General features: G+C 50.1%; 1 protein-coding gene across 1 annotated transcript in view; it reads left to right on the forward strand.

The window, feature by feature from the left end:
- cacna1fb (calcium channel, voltage-dependent, L type, alpha 1F subunit) overlaps positions 1–26,414 on the forward strand; it is a 204,206-nt gene that overhangs the window by 63,634 nt on the left and 114,158 nt on the right. Inside the window, exons 4-5 of the mRNA XM_041845927.1 lie at positions 8,031–8,170; positions 17,420–17,574. Of these exons, the coding sequence (XP_041701861.1) occupies positions 8,031–8,170; positions 17,420–17,574 (295 nt within the window). The remainder of the gene's footprint in view (positions 1–8,030; positions 8,171–17,419; positions 17,575–26,414) is intronic.

Genomic DNA, 26,414 nt, shown 5'->3' on the forward strand with positions numbered 1-26,414 from the left:
CATTGCCTGTAGTACTCGCGCTTCAAAAACTCTCGACCATTGTTACTCTCCCTTCCGGGGTGGCTACAAGGCCCTTCCCCGCCCTCCCTTTGGCAAATCAGATCACAACTCCATTCTGCTCCTCCCTTCCTATAGGCAGAAACTCAAACAGGAAGTACCCGTGCTAAGGTCTATTCAACGCTGGTCTGACAAATCAGAATCCATGCTTCAAGATTGTTTTTGATCACGCGGACTTGGATATGTTCCGGGTTGCCTCTGAAAATAACACGGACACGGTGACTGAGTTCATCAGGAAGTGTATAGGGGCTAGGAACACAAGCATTTCGCTGCACCCGCAGTAACATCAGCTAATGTTGTGTATGTGACTAATAAAATTTGATTTGATTTGATTTGACCTGTTGTATTTCGGCGCATGTTACAAGTAACATTTGATTTGATTTATATCAGTGCAAGTGCTATGTACTGTCTATATTTCCATGTTGAAGCCATGCAATTACTTAGAACAATGTGGACTGCAAACATGTTCAACATATTTAGCAAAGATGGGGTAGGCCTACATTTTGTTATTTCGTTTCTGTAGGCTATTTAACAAACTAGGCTATAACGGACTAACATTGGAATTGGAGTTGATGGCAAGGCAATACATGAAATACTGTAATTACACAACATGAGGCAACCAGGTTTGTTAAAATACAACCCTCGGTGTATTATATCAATTAGCAGTTCAAAGTGAACATTGTTTTCTGAACTGCCATTAGTTGCTACACTCTGGCACTCTGGTTTGATCCGCCTTTTTCTGAAAGGCAGTTTTTTCTGAAATGTCATTATCCTCGATCTGTCATGTAATTGTATGACAGCACACCAGGCATATTTATGGTTGAACAATTACGGTAAAATGTAATGTTTATAACGGCAAACATAATTCTAATGCCGGATGTAATTACTGTAAGATACAGTTTATTACGTAATCCAGGGTGATGTTACTGTGCCGCAGCCTATAAATACACAGGAGGCTGGTGGCAGGAGGCTGGTGGCACCTTCACACCACAGGAGGCTGGTGGCTCCTTCACACCACAGGAGGCTGGTGGCAGCTTCACACCACAGGAGGCTGGTGGCAGCTTCACACCACAGGAGGCTGGTGGCTCCTTCACACCACAGGAGGCTGGTGGCTCCTTCACACCACAGGAGGCTGGTGGCAGGAGGCTGGTGGCTCCTTCACACCACAGGAGGCTGGTGGCACCTTCACACCACAGGAGGCTGGTGGCACCTTCACACCACAGGAGGCTGGTGGCTCCTTCACACCACAGGAGGCTGGTGGCATCTTCACACCACAGGAGGCTGGTGGCACCTACACACCACAGGAGGCTGGTGGCAGGAGGCTGGTGGCTCCTTCACACCACAGGAGGCTGGTGGCACCTTCACACCACAGGAGGCTGGTGGTACCTACACACCACAGGAGGCTGGTGGCTCCTTCAAACCACAGGAGGCTGGTGGCACCTTCACACCACAGGAGGCTGGTGGCTCCTTCACACCACAGGAGGCTGGTGGCACCTACACACCACAGGAGGCTGGTGGCTCCTTCACACCACAGGAGGCTGGTGGCACCTTCACACCACAGGAGGCTGGTGGCACCTTCACACCACAGGAGGCTGGTGGCACCTTCACACCACAGGAGGCTGGTGGCTCCTTCACACCACAGGAGGCTGGTGGCTCCTTCACACCACAGGAGGCTGGTGGCAGGAGGCTGGTGGCTCCTTCACACCACAGGAGGCTGGTGGCACCTTCACACCACAGGAGGCTGGTGGCTCCTTCACACCACAGGAGGCTGGTGGCACCTACACACCACAGGAGGCTGGTGGCTCCTTCACACCACAGGAGGCTGGTGGCATCTTCACACCACAGGAGGCTGGTGGCACCTTCACACCACAGGAGGCTGGTGGCTCCTTCACACCACAGGAGGCTGGTGGCTCCTTCACACCACAGGAGGCTGGTGGCAGGAGGCTGGTGGCTCCTTCACACCACAGGAGGCTGGTGGCACCTTCACACCACAGGAGGCTGGTGGCTCCTTCACACCACAGGAGGCTGGTGACACCTACACACCACAGGAGGCTGGTGGCTCCTTCACACCACAGGAGGCTGGTGGCACCTTCACACCACAGGAGGCTGGTGGCACCTTCACACCACAGGAGGCTGGTGGCACCTTCACACCACAGGAGGCTGGTGGCACCTTCACACCACAGGAGGCTGGTGGCTCCTTCACACCACAGGAGGCTGGTGGCTCCTTCACACCACAGGAGGCTGGTGGCTCCTTCACACCACAGGAGGCTGGTGGCACCTTCACACCACAGGAGGCTGGTGGCACCTTCACACCACAGGAGGCTGGTGGTTCCTTCACACCACAGGAGGCTGGTGGCACCTACACACCACAGGAGGCTGGTGGCACCTTCACACCACAGGAGGCTGGTGGCACCTTCACACCACAGGAGGCTGGTGGCTCCTTCACACCACAGGAGGCTGGTGGCTCCTTCACACCACAGGAGGCTGGTGGCTCCTTCACACCACAGGAGGGCTGGTGGCACCTTCACACCACAGGAGGCTGGTGGCACCTTCACACCACAGGAGGCTGGTGGCTCCTTCACACCACAGGAGGCTGGTGGCACCTTCACACCACAGGAGGCTGGTGGCACCTTCACACCACAGGAGGCTGGTGGCACCTTCACACCACAGGAGGCTGGTGGCTCCTTCACACCACAGGAGGCTGGTGGCTCCTTCACACCACAGGAGGCTGGTGGCTCCACACACCACAGGAGGCTGGTGGCTCCTTCACACCACAGGAGGCTGGTGGCACCTTCACACCACAGGAGGCTGGTGGCACCTTCACACCACAGGAGGCTGGTGGCAGCTTCACACCACAGGAGGCTGGTGGCAGCTTCACACCACAGGAGGCTGGTGGCAGCTTCACACCACAGGAGGCTGGTGGCTCCTTCACACCACAGGAGGCTGGTGGCAGCTTCACACCACAGGAGGCTGGTGGCACCTACACACCACAGGAGGCTGGTGGCTCCTTCACACCACAGGAGGCTGGTGGCAGGAGGCTGGTGACAGCTTCACACCACAGGAGGCTGGTGGCTCCTTCACACCACAGGAGGCTGGTGGCACCTACACACCACAGGAGGCTGGTGGCAGGAGGCTGGTGGCTCCTTCACACCACAGGAGGCTGGTGGCTCCTTCACACCACAGGAGGCTGGTGGCTCCTTCACACCACAGGAGGCTGGTGGCTCCTTCACACCACAGGAAGCTGGAGGCTCCTTCACACCACAGGAGGCTGGTGGCACCTACACACCACAGGAGGCTGGTGGCTCCTACACAACTCAGGAGGCTGGTGGCTCCTTCACACCACAGGAGGCTGGTGGCTCCTTCACACCACAGGAGGCTGGTGGCACCTTCACACCACAGGAGGCTGGTGGCACCTTAATTGGGGAGGACGGGCTCGAGATAATGGCTGGAGCGGAATAGGTGGAATGGTATCATTCCATTTACTCTGTTCCAAATATTATTATGTGCCATCCTCCCCTCAGCAGCCTCCACTGTGTTTTAAGCCAATGTGGCATGATGCGGAAACAGTATATGAAAAAAATACACATCTGTTCATATGAATATCTACCGTATATACTCATATATTAGAGTGATTAACTGTAGCTGACAGTACCCCTGTGATTAACTAGCTGACAGTACACCTGTGATTAACTAGCTGACAGAACACCTGTGATTAACTAGCTGACAGTACCCCTGTGATTAACTAGCTGACAGTACCCCTGTGATTAACTAGCTGACAGTACACCTGTGATTAACTAGCTGACAGAACACCTGTGATTAACTAGCTGACAGTACACCTGTGATTAACTAGCTGACAGTACCCCTGTGATTAACTAGCTGACAGAACACCTGTGATTAACTAGCTGACAGTACACCTGTGATTAACTAGCTGACAGTACACCTGTGATTAACTAGCTGACAGAACACCTGTTATTAACTAGCTGACAGTACACCTGTGATTAACTAGCTGACAGTACCCCTGTGGTTAACTAGCTGACAGTACCCCTGTGATTAACTAGCTGACAGTACCCCTGTGATTAACTAGCTGACAGAACACCTGTTATTAACTAGCTGACAGTACCCCTGTGATTAACTAGCTGACAGTACACCTGTGATTAACTAGCTGACAGAACACCTGTGATTAACTAGCTGACAGTACACCTGTGATTAACTAGCTGACAGTACCCCTGTGGTTAACTAGCTGACAGAACACCTGTGATTAACTAGCTGACAGAACCCCTGTGATTAACTAGCTGACAGAACACCTGTGATTAACTATTTGACAGAACACCTGTGATTAACTAGCTGACAGTACCCCTGTGGTTAACTAGCTGACAGTACCCCTGTGATTAACTAGCTGACAGTACCCCTGTGATTAACTAGCTGACAGAACACCTGTTATTAACTAGCTGACAGAACACCTGTGATTAACTAGCTGACAGTACCCCTGTGATTAACTAGCTGACAGTACCCCTGTGATTAACTAGCTGACAGAACACCTGTGATTAACTAGCTGACAGTACCCCTGTGATTAACTAGCTGACAGTACACCTGTGATTAACTAGCTGACAGAACACCTGTGATTAACTAGCTGACAGTACCCCTGTGATTAACTAGCTGACAGTACCCCTGTGATTAACTAGCTGACAGTACACCTGTGATTAACTAGCTGACAGAACACCTGTGATTAACTAGCTGACAGTACCCCTGTGATTAACTAGCTGACAGTACCCCTGTGATTAACTAGCTGACAGTACACCTGTGATTAACTAGCTGACAGTACACCTGTGATTAACTAGCTGACAGTACCCCTGTGATTAACTAGCTGACAGTACCCCTGTGATTAACTAGCTGACAGAACACCTGTGATTAACTAGCTGACAGTACCCCTGTGATTAACTAGCTGACAGTACACCTGTGATTAACTAGCTGACAGTACCCCTGTGATTAACTAGCTGACAGTACACCTGTGATTAACTAGCTGACAGTACACCTGTGATTAACTAGCTGACAGTACCCCTGTGATTAACTAGCTGACAGTACACCTGTGATTAACTAGCTGACAGTACACCTGTGATTAACTAGCTGACAGTACACCTGTTATTAACTAGCTGACAGTACACCTGTGATTAACTAGCTGACAGTACCCATGTGATTAACTAGCTGACAGTACACCTGTGATTAACTAGCTGACAGTACACCTGTTATTAACTAGCTGACAGTACACCTGTGGTTTGTATTGCCCTTTTCAACGTTTTTATTGTAATGTTTCCCGATTATATTTAGAGTACTTATTTTTCCTCCAGAGGAGCAGAAACAATGCCCACGTTTACGTTCACACCAATATCCTGTTATTATTTGGGATACTCAAGTATTCTGTTTTTGTGAGTTGATGCATATAAAACATCATGTCCTGTTTACAATAACCTGAAAAAGCTTGTATCCCAGTTATGAGAAACCCGGATAAGATGCCTGGGATATGCTAATCTAAGACGGGATACCGTGGCATGCAAACATCTTATCCCGTTTACTGTTGTGTTTGCGATCTGCGCAGGCTCAGTTTCACGTATCATGGGTGTTGTGTGATGATGTTTTCATCTGATTGTCAAACAAATCACAAACAAAAGTAGGCTACCTGCGCAGTTCGATCCACTGTAATAATATAATAATAATTTAGCCTACTATAATACACGTACTATAATTTTCTTACTGGCTACTTTCACCTCTAATTTAAACAATTATAATTTCCGACATTTGGTAGACCATTTTGTTTGTCAACTATAGTTAGATACTGTCACGACTTCCCGCCGAGGCTGCCTCCCCTCCTTGTTCGGGGCAGGCTTCGGCGTTCGTCGTCACCGGCTTACTAACCACTGCCGCCCCAATTATTATCATTCCATTTGTCTTGTCTTGTCAATCACACACACCTGGTTGTAATCCCGTCATTAGTCTGTGTATAAGTGTTCCCTCTGCCCCCTTGTCCTTCTGGGTGATTGTTTGTTTGTGAGAGTAGTGGAGCTCGGTGGAGCTACTCGTACCTTGTTATTGCCAGGGTAGATGTTTCCCCTGTGCCTGTGTATTGTATGGAGATACCGTTACAGTGTATTGCCAGGGTAGATATTTCCCCTGTGCCTATGTATTGTATGGAGATACCGTTACAGTGTATTGCCAGGGTAGATATTTCCCCTGTGCCTATGTATTGTATGGAGATACCGTTACAGTGTATTGCCAGGGTAGATGTTTCCCCTGTGCCTGTGTATTGTATGGAGATACCGTTACAGTGTATTGCCAGGGTAGATATTTCCCCTGTGCCTATGTATTATATGGAGATACCGTTACAGTGTATTGCCGGGGTAGATATTTCCCCTGTGCCTATGTATTGTATGGAGATACCGTTACAGTGTATTGCCGGGGTAGATAGTTTCCCCTGTGCCTGTTTCGTTTGTCGCTATTCCAGCGTATTTTGTGTAACAAAGGAATACATTCAGTATTTGCTGATTACGTGTGCAATCCATGATGATTTTGTAGTAAATTGTGTGCTTTTGCTTTCTGTGATAATTGAAACCAAAGCAGCAACAGTACTGGAGGGTGATATGTGTGGAAGAATGAAGAGGGTATGGCTGTGGGCAGTGTGTGTGTGTGTGTGTGTGTGTGTGTGTGTGTGTGTGTGTGTGTGTGTGTGTGTGTGTGTGCGTGCGTGCGTGCATATGGAAGATGGGATGTGGAGGGTTGTGTGAGTATTACTATAGAGTAAATAGTGTGACTGTGTGATAGTGTGACTAATACCAAACACATTCTACAGTCCTCTCCTCTAAAACCAAACACATTCTACAGTCCTCTCCTCTAAAACCAAACACATTCTACAGTCCTCTCCTCTAAAACTAAACACATTCTACAGTCCTCTCCTCTAAAACTAAACACATTCTACAGTCCTCTCCTCTAAAACCAAACACATTCTACAGTCCTCTCCTCTAAAACTAAACACATTCTACAGTCCTCTCATCTAATACCAAACAGTCCTCTCTCTGGGTTGGCTCATGACTTACTGAACTGTCTACTGTCGAATAACATTTAGTAAAAAGATATAGAAACCCCTCACACTTTCACAAACCCCCTCTCATAGACTGGTCCTTTGAGCCGGATCTCTCACAAACCCCCTCTCATAGACTGGTCCTTTGAGCCGGATCTCTCACAAACCCCCTCTCATAGACTGGTCCTTTGAGCCGGATCTCTCACAAACCCCCTCTCATAGACTGGTTCTTTGAGCCGGATCTCTCACAAACCCCCTCTCATAGACTGGTTCTTTGGGCCGGATCTCTCACAAACCCCCTCTCATAGACTGGTCCTTTGGGCCGGATCTCTCACAAACCCCCTCTCATAGACTGGTCCTTTGGGCCGGATCTCTCACAAACCCCCTCTCATAGACTGGTCCTTTGGGCCGGATCTCTCACAAACCCCCTCTCATAGACTGGTCCTTTGAGCCGGATCTCTCACAAACCCCCTCTCATAGACTGGTTCTTTGAGCCGGATCTCTCACAAACCCCCTCTCATAGACTGGTTCTTTGGGCCGGATCTCTCACAAACCCCCTCTCATAGACTGGTCCTTTGGGCCGGATCTCTCACAAACCCCCTCTCATAGACTGGTCCTTTGGGCCGGATCTCTCACAAACCCCCTCTCATAGACTGGTCCTTTGGGCCGGATCTCTCACAAACCCCCTCTCATAGACTGGTCCTTTGGGCCGGATTTGAGCAATTGGAACAGAAAGCCAAAATTGACATTTCACTTTTTACATTTGAGTAAGTTAGCAGACGCTCTCATCGTACTTTTTAAAACATGTGTGTTTATGTTTTTCATACCTGCCTGGTGGAAATGCTGTCAGTCTGAATTCACAGATAGATCATTTGATATGTTTTCCAATCTCTTCTTTCTCCAGGAACAAGTGGAATATGTGTTTCTGATTATCTTCACCATTGAGACGTTTCTGAAGATCTTGGCTTATGGCCTGGTGATGCACCCCAGCTCCTACATACGCAACGGATGGAACTTGCTAGACTTTGTCATCGTCATCGTGGGGTAACGGAATGGTCATTTTACCTGCTCCGACGCCTATTGTTAGAATCTTTCACTACCTCTCAAGGTTGTCTTCTCCCCATCTCCCACTTTCTATCTCTGCTCCATCTCTCCTCCATCTCTCTCCTCCATCTCTCCTCCATCTCTCCTCCATCCCTCCATCTCTCCTCCATCTCTCCTCCATCTCTCTCCTCCATCTCTCCATCTCTCCTCCATCTCTCTCCTCAATCTCTCCTCCATCTCTCCTCCATCCCTCCATCTCTCCTCCATCTCTCCTCCATCTCTCTCTTCCATCTCTCCTCCATCTCTCCTCCATCTCTCTCTTCCATCTCTCCTCCATCTCTCCTCCATCCCTCCATCTCTCTCCTCCATCCCTCCATCTCTCCTCCATCTCTCCTCCATCTCTCTTCCATCCCTCCATCTCCCTCCTCCATCTCTCCTCCATCTCTCCTCCATCTCTCCTCCATCCCTCCATCGCTCCTCCATCTATCTCCTCCATCTTTCCTCCATCTCTCCTCCATCTCTCCTCCATCCCTCCTCCATCTCTCCTCCATCTCTCCATCTCTCCTCCATCTCTCCTCCATCTCTCCTCCATCTCTACATCTTTCCTCCATCCTTCCTCCATCTCTCCTCCATCTCTCCTCCATCTGTCCTCCATCTCTCCTCCATCTCTCTCCTCCATCCCTCCATCTCTCCTCCATCCCTCCATCTCTCCTCCATCTCTCCTCCATCTCTTCTCCATCTCTCCTCCATCTCTCCTCCATCTCTCTCCTCCATCTCTCTCCATCTCTCCTCCATCTCTCTCCATCTCTCCTCCATCTCTCCTCCATCTCTCCTCCATCCCTCCATCTCTCCTCCATCCCTCTTCCATCTCTCCTCCATCTCTCCTCCATCCCTCCTCCATCTCTCCTCCATCCCTCCATCTCTCCTCCATCCCTCCATCTCTCCTCCATCTGTCCTCCATCTCTCCTCCATCTCTCCTTCATCTCTCCTCCATCCCTCCATCTCTCCTCCATCCCTTCATCTCTCCTCCAATTCTCCTCCATCCCTCCATCTCTCCTCCATCTCTCCTCCATCTCTCTCCTCCATCTCTCCTCCATCCCTCCATCTCTCATCATCTCTCCTCCATCTCTCCTCCATCCCTCCATCTCTCCTCCATCTCTCCTCCATCTCTCTCCTCCATCTCTCCTCCATCCCTCCATCTGTCCTCAATCTCTCCTCCATCTCTCCTCCATCTTTCCTCCATCCTTCCATCTCTCCTCCATCTCTCCTCCATCTCTCCTTCATCTCTCCTCCATCTCTCCTCCATCTCTCCTCCATCCCTCCATCTCTCCTCCATCTCTCCTCCATCTCTCCTCCATCCCTCCATCTCTCCTCCATCTCTCCTCCATCTCTCCTCCATCCCTCCATCTCTCTCCATCTGTCCTCCATCTCTCCTCCATCACTCTCCTCCATATCTCCTTCATCTCTCCTCCATTCCTCCATCTCTCCTCCATCCCTTCATCTCTCCTAAATCTCTCCTCCATCCCTCCATCTCTCCTCCATCTCTCCTCCATCTCTCTCCTCCATCTCTCCTCCATCCCTCCATCTCTCATCATCTCTCCTCCATCTCTCCTCCATCCCTCCATCTCTCCTCCATCTCTCCTCCATCCCTCCATCTCTCCTCCATCCCTCTTCCATATCTCCTCCATCTCTCCTCCATCCCTCCTCCATCTCTCCTCCATCCCTCCATCTCTCCTCCATCCCTCCATCTCTCCTCCTCTCCTCTATCTCTCCTCCTCTCCTCCATTCCTCCATCTCTCCTCCTCCACTCCATCCCTCCATCTCTCCCCCTTTCCTCCATCCCTCCATCTCTCCTCCATCTTTCCTCCTCTACTTCATCTCTCCTCGTCTCCTCCACTCCGCCATCCCTCCATCTCTCCTCCTCTCCTCCATCCCTCCATCTGTCCTCCATCCGTCCTCCATCCCTCCATCTCTCCTCCCCTCCATCCCTCCATCTCTCCTCCTCTCCTCCTCTCCTCCATCTCTCCTCCTCTCCTCCACTTCTCCACCTTTCCTCCATCCCTCCATCCCTCCTCCTCTCCTCCACCTCTCCTCCTCTCCTCCATCTCTTCCCTTTGCTCTCTCTCCTGTTTATGGATAATCTGGATCTAGAATGATCTGGCAGTCTCTGGCTCACAAACCCCTCTCCTCCCCCCCTCCCTTTCTCTCTCTCTCCTCTCTTTCTCTCTCTTCTCTCCCTCACCCCCCTCTCTTTATCTCAATTTCCTTCTCCCTCTCCCCCTCCCTTTATCTTTCTCTCCCATCTCACCGTCTCTCTTTCTCCCTCCCATGTCCCTGTTTGTCTCTTAATCTGACCCAGACTCTCTTGGCTTTCCTACTCTCTCTCTCTCTCTCTCTCTGTCTCTCTGTCTCTCTGTCTCTCTCTCTCTCTCTCTCTCTCTCTCTCTCTCTCTCTCTCTCTCTCTCTCTCTCTCTCTCTCTCTCTCTCTCTCTCTCTCTCTCTATCTCTCTCCTCCATCTCTCTCTTCCATCTCTCCTCCATCTCTCCTCCATCTCATCTCTCTCTCCATCCCTCCATCTCTCCTCCATCTCTCCTCCATCTCTCTTCCATCCCTCCATCTCCCTCCTCCATCTCTCCTCCATCTCTCCTCCATCTCTCCTCCATCCCTCCATCGCTCCTCCATCTATCTCCTCCATCTTTCCTCCATCTCTCCTCCATCTCTCCTCCATCCCTCCTCCATCTCTCCTCCATCTCTCCATCTCTCCTCCATCTCTCCTCCATCTCTCCTCCATCTCTACATCTTTCCTCCATCCTTCCTCCATCTCTCCTCCATCTCTCCTCCATCTGTCCTCCATCTCTCCTCCATCTCTCTCCTCCATCCCTCCATCTCTCCTCCATCCCTCCATCTCTCCTCCATCTCTCCTCCATCTCTCCTCCATCTCTCCTCCATCTCTCCTCCATCCCTCCATCTCTCCTCTATCTCTCCTCCATCTCTCCTCCATCTCTCCTCCATCTCTCCTCCATCTCTCTCCTCCATCTCTCTCCATCTCTCCTCCATCTCTCTCAATCTCTCCTCCATCTCTCCTCCATCTCTCCTCCATCCCTCCATCTCTCCTCCATCCCTCTTCCATCTCTCCTCCATCTCTCCTCCATCTCTCCTCCATCTCTCTTCCATCCCTCCATCTCCCTCCTCCATCTCTCCTCCATCTCTCCTCCATCTCTCCTCCATCCCTCCATCGCTCCTCCATCTATCTCCTCCATCTTTCCTCCATCTCTCCTCCATCTCTCCTCCATCCCTCCTCCATCTCTCCTCCATCTCTCCATCTCTCCTCCATCTCTCCTCCATCTCTCCTCCATCTCTACATCTTTCCTCCATCCTTCCTCCATCTCTCCTCCATCTCTCCTCCATCTCTCCTCCATCTGTCCTTCATCTCTCCTCCATCCCTCCATCTCTCCTCCATCCCTTCATCTCTCCTCCAATTCTCCTCCATCCCTCCATCTCTCCTCCATCTCTCCTCCATCTCTCTCCTCCATCTCTCCTCCATCCCTCCATCTCTCATCATCTCTCCTCCATCTCTCCTCCATCCCTCCATCTCTCCTCCATCTCTCCTCCATCTCTCTCCTCCATCTCTCCATCTGTCCTCAATCTCTCCTCCATCTCTCCTCCATCTTTCCTCCATCCTTCCATCTCTCCTCCATCTCTCCTCCATCTCTCCTTCATCTCTCCTCCATCTCTCCTCCATCTCTCCTCCATCCCTCCATCTCTCCTCCATCTCTCCTCCATCTCTCCTCCATCCCTCCATCTCTCCTCCATCTCTCCTCCATCTCTCCTCCATCCCTCCATCTCTCCTCCATCTGTCCTCCATCTCTCCTCCATCACTCTCCTCCATATCTCCTTCATCTCTCCTCCATTCCTCCATCTCTCCTCCATCCCTTCATCTCTCCTCCATCTCTCCTCCATCCCTCCATCTCTCCTCCATCTCTCCTCCATCTCTCTCTCCATCTCTCCTCCATCCCTCCATCTCTCATCATCTCTCTCCATCTCTCCTCCATCCCTCCATCTCTCCTCCATCTCTCCTCCATCCCTCCATCTCTCCTCCATCCCTCTTCCATATCTCCTCCATCTCTCCTCCATCCCTCCTCCATCTCTCCTCCATCCCTCCATCTCTCCTCCATCCCTCCATCTCTCCTCCTCTCCTCTATCTCTCCTCCTCTCCTCCATTCCTCCATCTCTCCTCCTCCACTCCATCCCTCCATCTCTCCCCCTTTCCTCCATCCCTCCATCTCTCCTCCATCTTTCCTCCTCTACTTCATCTCTCCTCGTCTCCTCCACTCCGCCATCCCTCCATCTCTCCTCCTCTCCTCCATCCCTCCATCTGTCCTCCATCTGTCCTCCATCCCTCCATCTCTCCTCCCTCCATCCCTCCATCTCTCCTCCTCTCCTCCTCTCCTCCATCTCTCCTCCTCTCCTCCACTTCTCCTCCTTTCTCCATCCCTCCATCCCTCCTCCTCTCCTCTCACCTCTCTCCTCTCCTCCATCTCTTCCCTTTGCTCTCTCTCCTGTTTATGGATAATCTGGATCTAGAATGATCTGGCAGTCTCTGGCTCACAAACCCCTCTCCTCCCCCCTCCCTTTCTCTCTCTCTCCTCTCTTTCTCTCTCTTCTCTCCCTCACCCCCCTCTCTTTATCTCAATTTCCTTCTCCCTCTCCCCCTCCCTTTATCTTTCTCTCCCATCTCACCGTCTCTCTTTCTCCCTCCCATGTCCCTGTTTGTCTCTTAATCTGACCCAGACTCTCTTGGCTTTCCTCACTCTCTCTCTCTCTCTCTCTCTCTGTCTCTCTGTCTCTCTCTCTCTCTCTCTCTCTCTCTCTCTCTCTCTCTCTCTCTCTCTCTCTCTCTCTCTCTCTCTCTCTCTCTCTCTCTCTCTCTCTCTCTCTCTCTCTCTCTCCTCCATCTCTCTCTTCCATCTCTCCTCCATCTCTCCTCCATCCCTCCATCTCTCTCCTCCATCCCTCCATCTCTCCTCCATCTCTCCTCCATCTCTCTTCCATCCCTCCATCTCCCTCCTCCATCTCTCCTCCATCTCTCCTCCATCTCTCCTCCATCCCTCCATCGCTCCTCCATCTATCTCCTCCATCTTTCCTCCATCTCTCCTCCATCTCTCCTCCATCCCTCCTCCATCTCTCCTCCATCTCTCCATCTCTCCTCCATCTCTCCTCCATCTCTACATCTTTCCTCCATCCTTCCTCCATCTCTCCTCCATCTCTCCTCCATCTCTCCTCCATCTCTCCTCCATCTCTCTCCTCCATCCCTCCATCTCTCCTCCATCCCTCCATCTCTCCTCCATCTCTCCTCCATCTCTCCTCCATCTCTCCTCCATCTCTCCTCCATCCCTCCATCTCTCCTCCATCTCTCCTCCATCTCTCCTCCATCTCTCCTCCATCTCTCTCCTCCATCTCTCTCCATCTCTCCTCCATCTCTCTCAATCAATCAATTTCAATCAATTTTATTTTATATAGCCCTTCTTACATCAGCTAATATCTCGAAGTGCTGTACAGAAACCCAGCCTAAAACCCCAAACAGCTAGTAATGCAGGTGTAGAAGCACGGTGGCTAGGAAAAACTCCCTAGAAAGGCAAAACCTAGGAAGAAACCTAGAGAGGAACCAGGCTATGAGGGGTGGCCAGTCCTCTTTCTGGCTGTGCCGGGTGGAGATTATAACAGAACCATGCCAAGATGTTCAAAAATGTTCATAAGTGACAAGCATGGTCAAATAATAATCAGGAATAAATCTCAGTTGGCTTTTCATAGCCGATCATTAGAGTTTAAAACAGCAGGTCTGGGACAGGTAGGGGTTCCATAACCGCAGGCAGAACAGTTTAAACTGGAATAGCAGCAAGGCCAGGCGGACTGGGGACAGCAAGGAGTCACCACGGCCGGTAGTCCCGACGTATGGTCCTAGGGCTCAGGTCTCTCAGTTGGCTTTTCATAGCCGATCATTTAGAGTTGAAAACAGCAGGTCTGGGACAGGTAGGGGGTTTCGTAGCCGCAGGCAGAACAGTTGAAACTGGAATAGCAGCAAGGCCAGGCGGACTGGGGACAGCAAGGTGTCATCATGCCCGGTAGTCCTGACGTATGGTCCTAGGGGCTCAGGTTCTCAGAGAGAAAGAGAGAACGAGAGAATTAGAGAGAGCATACTTAAATTCACACAGGACACTGGATAAGACAGGAGAAGTACTCCAGGTATAACCAACTAACCCCAGCCCCCGACACATAAACTACTGCAGCATAAATACTGGAGGCTGAGACAGGAGCGGTCCGGAGACACTGTGGCCCCATCCGAAGAAACCCCGGACAGGGCCAAACAGGAAGGATATAACCCCACCCACTCCGCCAAAGCACAGCCCCCGCACCACTAGAGGGATATCCCCAACCACCAACTTACAATCCTGAGACAAGGCCGAGTATAGCCCACAGAGGTCTCCACCACAGCACAAACCAAGGGGGGCGCCAACCCAGACAGGAAGATCACGTCAGTAACTCAACCCACTCAAGTGACGCACCCCTCCCAGGGACGGCATGAAAGAGCACCAGCAAGCCAGTGACTCAGCCCCTGCAACAGGGTTAGAGGCAGAGAACCCCAGTGGAGAGGGGAACCGGCCCGGCAGAGACAGCAAGGGCTGTTCGTTGCTCCAGCCTTTCCGTTCACCTTCACACTCCTGGGCCAGACTACACTCAATCATATGACCTACTGAAGAGATAAGTCTTCAGTAAAGACTTAAAGGTTGAGACCGAGTCTGCGTCTCTCACATGGGTAGGGCAGACTGTTCCATAAAAATGGAGATCTATAGGAGAAAGCCCTGCCTCCCGCTGTTTGCTTAGAAATTCTAGGGACAATTAGGAGGCCTGCGTCTTGTGACCGTAGCGTACGTATTGGTATGTACGGCAGGACCAACTCGGAAAGATAGGTAGGAGCAAGCCCATGTAACGCTTTATAGGTTAACAGTAAAACCTTGAAATCAGCCCTTGCCTTAACAGGAAGCCAGTGTCAATCTCTCCTCCATCTCTCCTCCATCTCTCCTCCATCTCTCCTCCATCCCTCCATCTCTCCTCCATCCCTCTTCCATCTCTCCTCCATCTCTCCTCCATCTGTCCTCCATCTCTCCTCCATCTCTCTCCTCCATCTCTCCTTCATCTCTCCTCCATCCCTCCATCTCTCCTCCATCCCTTCATCTCTCCTCCAATTCTCCTCCATCCCTCCATCTCTCCTCCATCTCTCCTCCATCTCTCTCCTCCATCTCTCCTCCATCCCTCCATCTCTCATCATCTCTCCTCCATCTCTCCTCCATCCCTCCATCTCTCCTCCATCTCTCCTCCATCTCTCTCCTCCATCTCTCCATCTGTCCTCAATCTCTCCTCCATCTCTCCTCCATCTTTCCTCCATCCTTCCATCTCTCCTCCATCTCTCCTCCATCTCTCCTTCATCTCTCCTCCATCTCTCCTCCATCTCTCCTCCATCCCTCCATCTCTCCTCCATCTCTCCTCCATTCCTCCATCTCTCCTCCATCTCTCCTCCATCTCTCCTCCATCCCTCCATCTCTCCTCCATCTGTCCTCCATCTCTCCTCCATCACTCTCCTCCATATCTCCTTCATCTCTCCTCCATTCCTCCATCTCTCCTCCATCCCTTCATCTCTCCTCCATCTCTCCTCCATCCCTCCATCTCTCCTCCATCTCTCCTCCATCTCTCTCCTCCATCTCTCCTCCATCCCTCCATCTCTCATCATCTCTCCTCCATCTCTCCTCCATCCCTCCATCTCTCCTCCATCTCTCCTCCATCCCTCCATCTCTCCTCCATCCCTCTTCCATATCTCCTCCATCTCTCCTCCATCCCTCCTCCATCTCTCCTCCATCCCTCCATCTCTCCTCCATCCCTCCATCTCTCCTCCTCTCCTCTATCTCTCCTCCTCTCCTCCATTCCTCCATCTCTCCTCCTCCACTCCATCCCTCCATCCCTCCCCCTTTCTCTCCATCCCTCCATCTCTCCTCCATCTTTCCTCCTCTACTTCATCTCTCCTCGTCTCCTCCACTCCGCCATCCCTCCATCTCTCCTCCTCTCCTCCATCCCTCCATCTGTCCTCCATCCGTCCTCCATCCCTCCATCTCTCCTCCCCTCCATCCCTCCATCTCTCCTCCTCTCCTCCTCTCCTCCATCTCTCCTCCTCTCCTCCACTTCTCCTCCTTTCCTCCATCCCTCCATCCCTCCTCCTCTCCTCCACCTCTCCTCCTCTCCTCCATCTCTTCCCTTTGCTCTCTCTCCTGCTTATGGATAATCTGGATCTAGAATGATCTGTCAGTCTCTGGCTCACAAACCCCTCTCCTCCCCCCCTCCCTTTCTCTCTCTCTCCTCTCTTTCTCTCTCTTCTCTCCCTCACCCCCCTCTCTTTATCTCAATTTCCTTCTCCCTCTCCCCCTCCCTTTATCTTTCTCTCCCATCTCACCGTCTCTCTTTCTCCCTCCCATGTCCCTGTTTGTCTCTTAATCTGACCCAGACTCTCTTGCCTTCTCCTCACTCTCTCTCTCTCTCTCTCTCTCTGTCTCTCTGTCTCTCTTCTCTCTCTCTCTCTCTCTCTCTCTCTCTCTCTCTCTCTCTCTCTCTCTCTCTCTCTCTCTCTCTCTCTCTCTCTCTCTATCTCTCTCTCTCTCTCTCTCTCTCTCTCTCTCTCTCTCTCTCTCTCTCTCTCTCTCTCTCTCTCTCTCTCTCTCTCTCTCTCTCTCTCTCTCTCTCTCTCTCTCTCTCTCTCTCTCTCTGTCTGTCAGCGGGTTTAAAGCTCCTTAGTGGATACATGTTGATGGGAATCAGTCTGCAATTGCAAAACACTATCAAGCACAACAACAAAGCAATAATACATTTTAAAAAATACCATTGTAAAAAACGTCCCCATAAAGCATGCTATCCTGATCCCAGTCTGTGGTAGACAACTCCTCCTGATCCGAGTCTGTGGTAGACAACTCCTCCATTGTTGACAAGTCATTGATGTGTGTCATGTCAAGGTGTCGGCTAAAGCCCAAACTGACCTGACCACCAGGCTATACTTGTGCACCACATTATTGGGCTGTAATGTAACCTAGGTAATGGTTATGATGATGATGATTATGATGATTATGATTATGATGATGATGATGTAATGATGATGATGTAATGATGATGGTGATGATGGTGATGATGGTGATGATGTGTGATCCAGGCTGTTCAGTGTCGTCCTGGAGACGATGACCCATAAGGCCACGGGCGAGGCGGCGTCGACTCACCATGTACCAGGGAAGCCTGGAGGTCTGGATGTCAAAGCTCTCCGAGCCTTCAGAGTACTGAGGCCCCTACGGCTGGTCTCAGGAGTACCTAGTGAGTAGAGGGGGGAAGGTGGGGTGGGGGGGTGTGGGGGGGTGTTTGGGCTGTGTGTGTGTGAGTGTGTGTGAGTGTGTGTTTGTGAGTGTGTGTGTGTGTGTGTGTGTGTGTGTGTTTGTGAGTGTGAGTGAGTGTGTGTGTGAGGAGTGTGTGCGTGCGTGTGTTTGCGGGCGGGCGTGCATGTACGTGTCTGTATATGTTCTGTTGGTGTAAACCATTCCAACAACCAGATCATTTCAGGAGAAGCATATTCTCCTGTGTTTGTGATTCTTTCACATTGTTTACAGAGCAGATGCAGAAGGAACTGTTCTGCGTAAGGGCATGGCTGTATCGTTGTTTGTATAATCTCTCAGGAGCATCAGTAGTTCTGGTGTTCGGGTTTTTGTCATGGGTAATTTGGACAAATCACAATTTCGCAGGTGCTAGCATCTTTTACATTTCGGAAGGGGAGGGGACTTTCGGCCCGTAACTTTTAAAGAGAGGGGGTGGGGCTCCTCCTTCTGGTTCCGCTCCTCATTCTAGCATTTCTTGATCTCTTCTCTTAACAGGTATGGACCTAGAACTTAATCGAGCAGCTGACCAATTACACAAGACAAGACATTAGTGTTTGTGTACACCAACTAAGAACCTAATCTTTTGGAATAGTGTCTGTGATTCATCACATTGTGGAAGCAACGGTAGCACAGGCCTGTATGGTTCTGTGTAGTTGTATGGAGCTGAAGGGAAGGCTGTATAGTTATGTATAGTTGTATGGAGCTGAAGGGAAGGCTGTATGGTTCTGTGTAGTTGTATGGAGCTGAAGGGAAGACTGTATAGTTATGTGTAGTTGTATGGAGCTGAGGGGAAGGCTGTATAGTTCTGTGTAGTTGTATGGGGCTGAAGGGAAGGCTGTATAGTTCTGTGTAGTTGTATGGAGCTGAAGGGAAGGCTGTATAGTTATGTGTAGTTGTATGGAGCTGAAGGGAAGGCTGTATGGTTCTGTCTAGTTGTATGGAGCTGAAGGGAAGGCTGTATAGTTCTGTGTAGTTGTATGGAGCTGAAGGGAAGGCTGTATAGTTCTGTGTAGTTGTATGGAGCTGAAGGGAAGGCTGTATAGTTATGTGTAGTTGTATGGAGCTGAAGGGAAGGCTGTATAGTTCTGTGTAGTTGTATGGAGCTGAAGGGAAGGCTGTATAGTTCTGTGTAGTTGTATGGAGCTGAAGGGAAGGCTGTATAGTTATGTGTAGTTGTATGGAGCTGAAGGGGAAGGCTGTATAGTTATGTGTAGTTGTATGGAGCTGAAGGGAAGGCTGTATAGTTCTGTGTAGTTGTATGGAGCTGAAGGGAAGGCTGTATAGTTCTGTGTAGTTGTATGGAGCTGAAGGGAAGGCTGTATAGTTTTGTGTAGTTGTATGGAGCTGAATGGAAGGATGTGTAGTTCTGTGTAGTTGTATGGAGCTGAATGGAAGGCTGTATAGTTCTGTGTAGTTGTATGGAGATGAAGGGAAGGCTGTATAGTTATGTGTAGTTGTATGGAGCTGAAGGGAAGGCTGTATAGTTCTGTGTAGTTGTATGGAGCTGAAGGGAAGGCTGTATAGTTCTGTGTAGTTGTATGGAGCTGAAGGGAAGGCTGTATAGTTATGTGTAGTTGTATGGAGCTGAAGGGAAGGCTGTATAGTTATGTGTAGTTGTATGGAGCTGAAGGGAAGGCTGTATAGTTATGTGTAGTTGTATGGAGCTGAAGGGAAGACTGTATAGTTCTGTGTAGTTGTATGGAGCTAAAGGGAAGGCTGTATAGTTATGTGTAGTTGTATGGAGCTGAAGGGAAGGCTGTATGGTTCTGTGTAGTTGTAGGGAAGGCTGTATAGTTCTGTGTAGTTGTATGGAGCTGAAAGGAAGGCTGTATAGTTCTGTGTAGTTGTATGGAGCTGAAGATAAGGCTGTATAGTTATGTGTAGTTGTATGGAGCTGAAGGGAAGGCTGTATATTTCTGTGTAGGTGTATGGAGCTGAAAGGAAGGCTGTATAGTTCTGTGTAGTTGTATGGAGCTGAAGGGAAGGCTGTATAGTTCTGTGTATTTGTATGGAGCTGAAGGGAAGGCTGTATAGTTCTGTGTAGTTGTATGGAGCTGAAGGGAAGGCTGTATGGTTATGTATAGTTGTATGGAGCTGAAGGGAAGGCTGTATAGTTATGTATAGTTGTATGGAGCTGAAGGGAAGGCTGTATAGTTATGTATAGTTGTATGGAGCTGAAGGGAAGGCTGTATAGTTCTGTGTAGTTATATGGAGCTGAAGGGAAGGCTGTATAGTTATGTGTAGTTGTATGGGGCTGAAGGGAAGGCTGTATGGTTATGTGTAGTTGTATGGAGCTGAAGGGAAGGCTGTATAGTTCTGTGTAGTTGTATGGAGCTGAAGGGAAGGCTGTATAGTTCTGTGTAGTTGTATGGAGCTGAAGGGAAGGCTGTATAGTTCTGTGTAGTTGTATGGAGCTGAAGGGAAGGCTGTATAGTTCTGTGTAGTTGTATGGAGCTGAAGGGAAGGCTGTATAGTTATGTGTAGTTGTATGGAGCTGAAGGGAAGACTGTATAGTTCTGTGTAGTTGTATGGAGCTAAAGGGAAGGCTGTATAGTTATGTGTAGTTGTATGGAGCTGAAGGGAAGGCTGTATGGTTCTGTGTAGTTGTATGGAGCTGAAGGGAAGGCTGTGTAGTTCTGTGTAGTTGTATGGAGCTGAAGGGAAGACTGTATAGTTCTGTGTAGTTGTATGGAGCTAAAGGGAAGGCTGTATAGTTATGTGTAGATGTATGGAGCTGAAGGGAAGGCTGTATGGTTCTGTGTAGTTGTATGGAGCTGAAAGGAAGGCTGTATAGTTCTGTGTAGTTGTATGGAGCTGAAAGGAAGGCTGTATAGTTCTGTGTAGTTGTATGGAGCTGAAGAGAAGGCTTTATAGTTATGTGTAGTTGTATGGAGCTGAAGGGAAGGCTGTATATTTCTGTGTAGGTGTATGGAGCTGAAAGGAAGGCTGTATAGTTCTGTGTAGTTGTATGGAGCTGAAGGGAAGGCTGTATGGTTCTGTGTAGTTGTATGGAGCTGAAAGGAAGGCTGTATAGTTCTGTGTAGTTGTATGGAGCTGAAAGGAAGGCTGTATAGTTCTGTGTAGTTGTATGGAGCTGAAGAGAAGGCTTTATAGTTATGTGTAGTTGTATGGAGCTGAAGGGAAGGCTGTATATTTCTGTGTAGGTGTATGGAGCTGAAAGGAAGGCTGTATAGTTCTGTGTAGTTGTATGGAGCTGAAGGGAAGGCTGTATAGTTCTGTGTAGTTGTATGGAGCTGACTGGAAGGCTGTATGGTTCTGTGTAGTTGTATGGAGCTGAAGGGAAGGCTGTATGGTTTTGTGTAGTTGTATGGAGCTGAAGGGAAGGCTGTATGGTTTTGTGTAGTTGTATGGAGCTGAAGGGAAGGCTGTATAGTTCTGTGTAGTTGTATGGAGCTGAAGGGAAGGCTGTATAGTTATGTATAGTTGTATGGAGCTGAAGGGAAGGCTGTATAGTTATGTATAGTTGTATGGAGCTGAAGGGAAGGCTGTATAGTTATGTATAGTTGTATGGAGCTGAAGGGAAGGCTGTATAGTTCTGTGTAGTTGTATGGAGCTGAAGGGAAGGCTGTATAGTTCTGTGTAGTTGTATGGGGCTGAAGGGAAGGCTGTATGGTTCTGTGTAGTTGTATGGAGCTGAAGGGAAGGCTGTATAGTTCTGTGTAGTTGTATGGAGCTGAAGGGAAGGCTGTATAGTTCTGTGTAGTTGTATGGAGCTGAAGGGAAGGCTGTATAGTTCTGTGTAGTTGTATGGAGCTGAAGGGAAGGCTGTATAGTTCTGTGTAGTTGTATGGAGCTGAAGGGAAGGCTGTATAGTTATGTGTAGTTGTATGGAGCTGAAGGGAAGACTGTATAGTTCTGTGTAGTTGTATGGAGCTAAAGGGAAGGCTGTATAGTTATTTGTAGTTGTATGGAGCTGAAGGGAAGGCTGTATGGTTCTGTGTAGTTGTATGGAGCTGAAGGGAAGGCTGTGTAGTTCTGTGTAGTTGTATGGAGCTGAAGGGAAGACTGTATAGTTCTGTGTAGTTGTATGGAGCTGAATGGAAGGCTGTATAGTTATGTGTAGTTGTATGGAGCTGAAGGGAAGGCTGTATGGTTCTGTGTAGTTGTATGGAGCTGAAAGGAAGGCTGTATAGTTCTGTGTAGTTGTATGGAGCTGAAAGGAAGGCTGTATAGTTCTGTGTAGTTGTATGGAGCTGAAGAGAAGGCTGTATAGTTATGTGTAGTTGTATGGAGCTGAAGGGAAGGCTGTATAGTTCTGTGTAGGTGTATGGAGCTGAAAGGAAGGCTGTATAGTTCTGTGTCGTTGTATGGAGCTGAAGGGAAGGCTGTATAGTTCTGTGTAGTTGTATGGAGCTGATTGGAAGGCTGTATGGTTCTGTGTAGTTGTATGGAGCTGAAGGGAAGGCTGTATGGTTATGTGTAGTTGTATGGAGCTGAAGGGAAGGCTGTATGGTTTTGTGTAGTTGTATGGAGCTGAAGGGAAGGCTGTATAGTTCTGTGTAGTTGTATGGAGCTGAAGGGAAAGCTGTATAGTTCTGTGTAGTTGTATGGAGCTGAAGGGAAGGCTGTATTGTTCTGTGTAGTTGTATGGAGCTGAAGGGAAGGCTGTATAGTTCTGTGTAGTTGTATGGAGCTGAAGGGAAGGCTGTATAGTTCTGTGTAGTTGTATGGAGCTGAAGGGAAGGCTGTATAGTTCTGTGTAGTTGTATGAAGCTGAAGGGAAGGCTGTATAGTTATGTGTAGTTGTATGGAGCTGAAGGGAAGGCTGTATGGTTCTGTGTAGTTGTATGGAGCTGAAGGGAAGGCTGTATAGTTATGTGTAGTTGTATGGAGCTGAAGGGAAGGCTGTATAGTTCTGTGTAGCGTGGTTGGATGTGTGCTGCTCTGTATACTGTACTGTGGTTGTGGTGCGTGGTTGGTTCTCTTCTCCATGGTTGACTGCTAACTGAAGCCCCCAGAGACTTGGCTGTTGTTCGTTCCCACACAAGAACTTGACTCATGTTGAACTCCTAAGGCCATGCCATGCTACATGAACATGAAGAGAGGGACCTTTCTCTATGACACACACACACGGACACGCACGCATGCACGCAAACATGCAAGCGCCACACGCTATGACACACGCACATGCACACACACACACACACACACACACACACACACACGTAGAGAGGTACCAGGCGGTTATGACGTAAGTTTGATCAAGCTGCGACTTTTTATCTCTCATTGGCAAAGTAATGTTGACTCACAAATGGCTGCTTTGTACTTCTTTGTGTGTGTGTGTGTGTGTGTGTGTGTGTGTGTGTGTGTGTGTGTGTGTGTGTGTGTGTGTGTGTGTGTGTGTGTGTGTGTGTGTGTGTGTGTGTGTGTGAGAGAGATAGCTAAAAAGGTGTTTGTCATTTACATCCAAAATAACCTGGCTCTACTTTAATACCGTATGTTCTGTGCGTGTGTGTGTAACGATCCCGGCAGTCTGAGTCGGGTCCTGTCTGTGTACTAGTCTTTCTGCTCGTGATCTCCAGTTTCCCGAGGGTTCTGGAACGCTCCCTGCCTGGTTGCCGGGCAACGTTGCTAGGCGGGAGCTCTCTTGATTTCCGCACCTGCATCCCATCAGCAATCTGCACACCTGGTCCTGATCATCACCCTTCTTAGGCTCTGGCCTAACATCCATTCCCTGCCGGATCGTTAGCCATGAACAGTATGTTTATCAGCGGATCTAGTCTTAGAGCTTAGAGCATTAGTTTTGTTGTTTTGCACCTTGTTTGCTTGTTGTATGCTTACCTCCGTTTTGTTCTCCCTGCAGTCACTCGTCCGGAACCTTCACCCAACCTCTGCCTGATGGTCGGGCGGCTGCCGAGCCATCATTGGACCAACTACTGCACCCTCAACAACTCATCCACGCCGCCCGCTCTGTTCCCTGGATTATTCAGCTGCACTCGTGGATCAGTTAAATAAACACTCACCTTTGACACCACTTACCTTGTCCTGGTCTGCTTCTGGGTTCTGGCTTAGTAAACCGTGACAGAACGATCCGGCCAGTAATGAACCCAGCGGACCTGGACTCTGTTCGCCATGCCATTACCCATCAGGAGAAGATGTTGGGCCATCATAGCACGGTACTACAGGAGATCGCGTTGTCAGTTCGGAACCTTTCTACCGGTCTGACGGAGGTCCAGAACCAGCGCAAGTTTCCGGTGGAGGATCCACTACCGGTTTCACCCATCTCGCCTGCCGCGTCTGGAGCTGTGCCCTTCCGTGAGCCCAAGGTTCCGACGCCGGATAAATATGAGGGGGAGCTGGGAAGATGCCGTTCCTTCCTTATGCAGTGTGGATTAGTGTTCGATCTACAGCCCTACTCTTATGCCACAGACAAAGCTAGGATAGCCTTTGTGATTGAGTTGCTGCGTGGTCGAGCGCTGGAGTGGGCTTCAGCCGTTTGGGAACGACAGGATCCCTGCATGGCTTCATACCAGGGGTTCACGGCCGAGATGAGGAAGCTCTTCGACCATTCCGTCCGAGGGAGGGACGCAGCTAGGCGCCTGTTTTCGCTTCGCCAAGGAACTCGCAGCGTGGCCGACTTCGTGATCGAGTTCAAGACGTTGGCTGTGGAGAGTGGGTGGAATGAGGAGTCTCTGCAAGCGGCCTTTACCAGGGTCTGTCGGAGCAGCTCAAGGATGAGTTGATCTCCTATCCGGAGCCTAGTGACCTGGACAGCTTGGTAGCCTTGTCTATTCGGGTGGATAATCGAGTCCGAGAGCGAAGGAGGGAGAAGCAATGGGTCCCGGCCCAACCGATCAGCTTCTCAGGTGCCAGTCGGGTCGGGGATTGGACCAGAATACGTCGATCATCGTCCACCACACAGGATTAGTGGAGAGGTCCTGTCTCCCGATTCTGAACCCATGCAAGTGGGGCGGCACGGGTTAACCAAGGAGGAGCGCCAACACAGACGTAGGACTAACTGTTGCCTCTACTGTGGTGGTTCGGGACATTACCTCGCCACTGGTTCCCGGCGGTCGTCAAACTGCGCGGCTCGCTAAAGTTGGGAGGACTTTTAGCGAGCCAGTTTCGACCTCTCAATACCTCTGTCAGACCCCGTTTCCGGCTACCCTTATGAACAGGAATCAGAGCTTAGCGATTAACGCTTTTATCGATTCAGGTGCCGATGGAAGCTTTCTTGATGCCGAGTTGGTGGAACAGCTGGGGCTTTCCAAGGAGCAATTGCCGGAAGCCATTGAAGCTACCACTCTGGACGGCAGTAGTCTGGCACGTATCACGATGAGGACTGAACCGGTTAAGATGCTGTTGTCGGGAATCATTCTGAGATGATTTCATTCTTCATTCTGCCGTCTTCCCATGTTCCTCTGGTCCTTGGATACCCCTGGCTGAAGGAACACAATCCCACGTTCGATTGGGTGACGGGCAAGGTAACGAAGTTGGAGCCTTGATTATCATGCTAACTGTCTCAAGACTGCCTGTCCCCATTCGGTTCCCAGTCAGGTGATTGAGGCTAAACCCCCAGATTTGTCCCTGGTTCCCGAGACATATCACGATTTGGGGGAAGTGTTCAGTAAGCAGAAGGCTTTGTCACTCCCTCCCCACCGACCATATGATTGTGCCATCAACCTGTTCCCTGGAGCTGTCTACCCTAAGGGAAGGTTATACAGTATCTCCCGACCTGAACGTGAGGCTTTGGAGACCTACATCAAGGAGTCCCTAGCTGCTGGTCTCGTTCGTCCCTCGTCATCACCCCCTGGGGGCAGGATTCTTCTTTGTGGGTAAGAAGGATGGCTCTCTTCGACCGTGTATTGATTATCGGGGGTTGAATGACATCACGGTCAAGAACAAGTATCCCCTGCCCTTGATGAGTTCTGCCTTCGACTCCTTACAGGGTGCTACGGTGTTCACCAAGCTAGACCTACGCAATGCGTATCACATGGTCCGGATCAGAGAGGGGGACGAGTGGTTGACGGGTTTCAATACACCGATGGGTCACTTCGAGTATCAGGTGATGCCGTTTGGACTGACCAATGCTCCAGCGGTATTCCAGAGTATGGTGAACGACGTCCTGAGAGATATGATCGGTCTCTTTGTGTTTGTTTACCTGGATGACATTCTGATCTTCTCGAAGGAACCTTCCGACCACGTCCAGCATGTCCGGCAGGTTCTGCAGCGATTGTTGGAGAATCGCCTGTTCGTGAAGGCAGAGAAGTGCGAGTTTCACGCCCACACGACATCCTTTCTCGGGTACATCATCTCCAGGGGAGAGATTAGGATGGACCAGGAGAAGGTTAGAGCGGTTCTGGAATGGGCCCAGCCCGGTACGAGATTGCAGCTCCAGAGATTTTTGGGGTTTGCGAATTTCTACCGCAGATTCATCCGGGATTACAGCCGTGTGGCCGCTCCGTTAACTGCCTTGACTTCCAGTATCAGGACCTTCAAGTGGAATCCGGAGGCGGATCGAGCGTTTCTGGATTTGAAGAGGCGATTCACCAACGCACCGATTCTCTCTCAACCGGACACGGCCCGTCAGTTCGTCGTTGAAGTGGACGCGTCTGATGTGGGAGTTGGCGCCATCCTGTCGCAGCGATGCTCCACGGACAGTAAACTCCATCCCTGCGCCTACTATTCTCGTCGCCTTTCGCCTGCGGAGAGGAATTACGATGTGGGTAACCGGGAGCTTCTCGCGGTGAAACTTGCCTTGGAGGAGTGGCGCCACTGGTTGGAGGGGGCGGAGCAACCGTTTATTGTCTGGACTGACCACAA

The sequence above is a fragment of the Coregonus clupeaformis genome, chromosome 24, assembly GCF_020615455.1.
Source record: "Coregonus clupeaformis isolate EN_2021a chromosome 24, ASM2061545v1, whole genome shotgun sequence".
Classification (NCBI taxonomy): domain Eukaryota; kingdom Metazoa; phylum Chordata; class Actinopteri; order Salmoniformes; family Salmonidae; genus Coregonus; species Coregonus clupeaformis.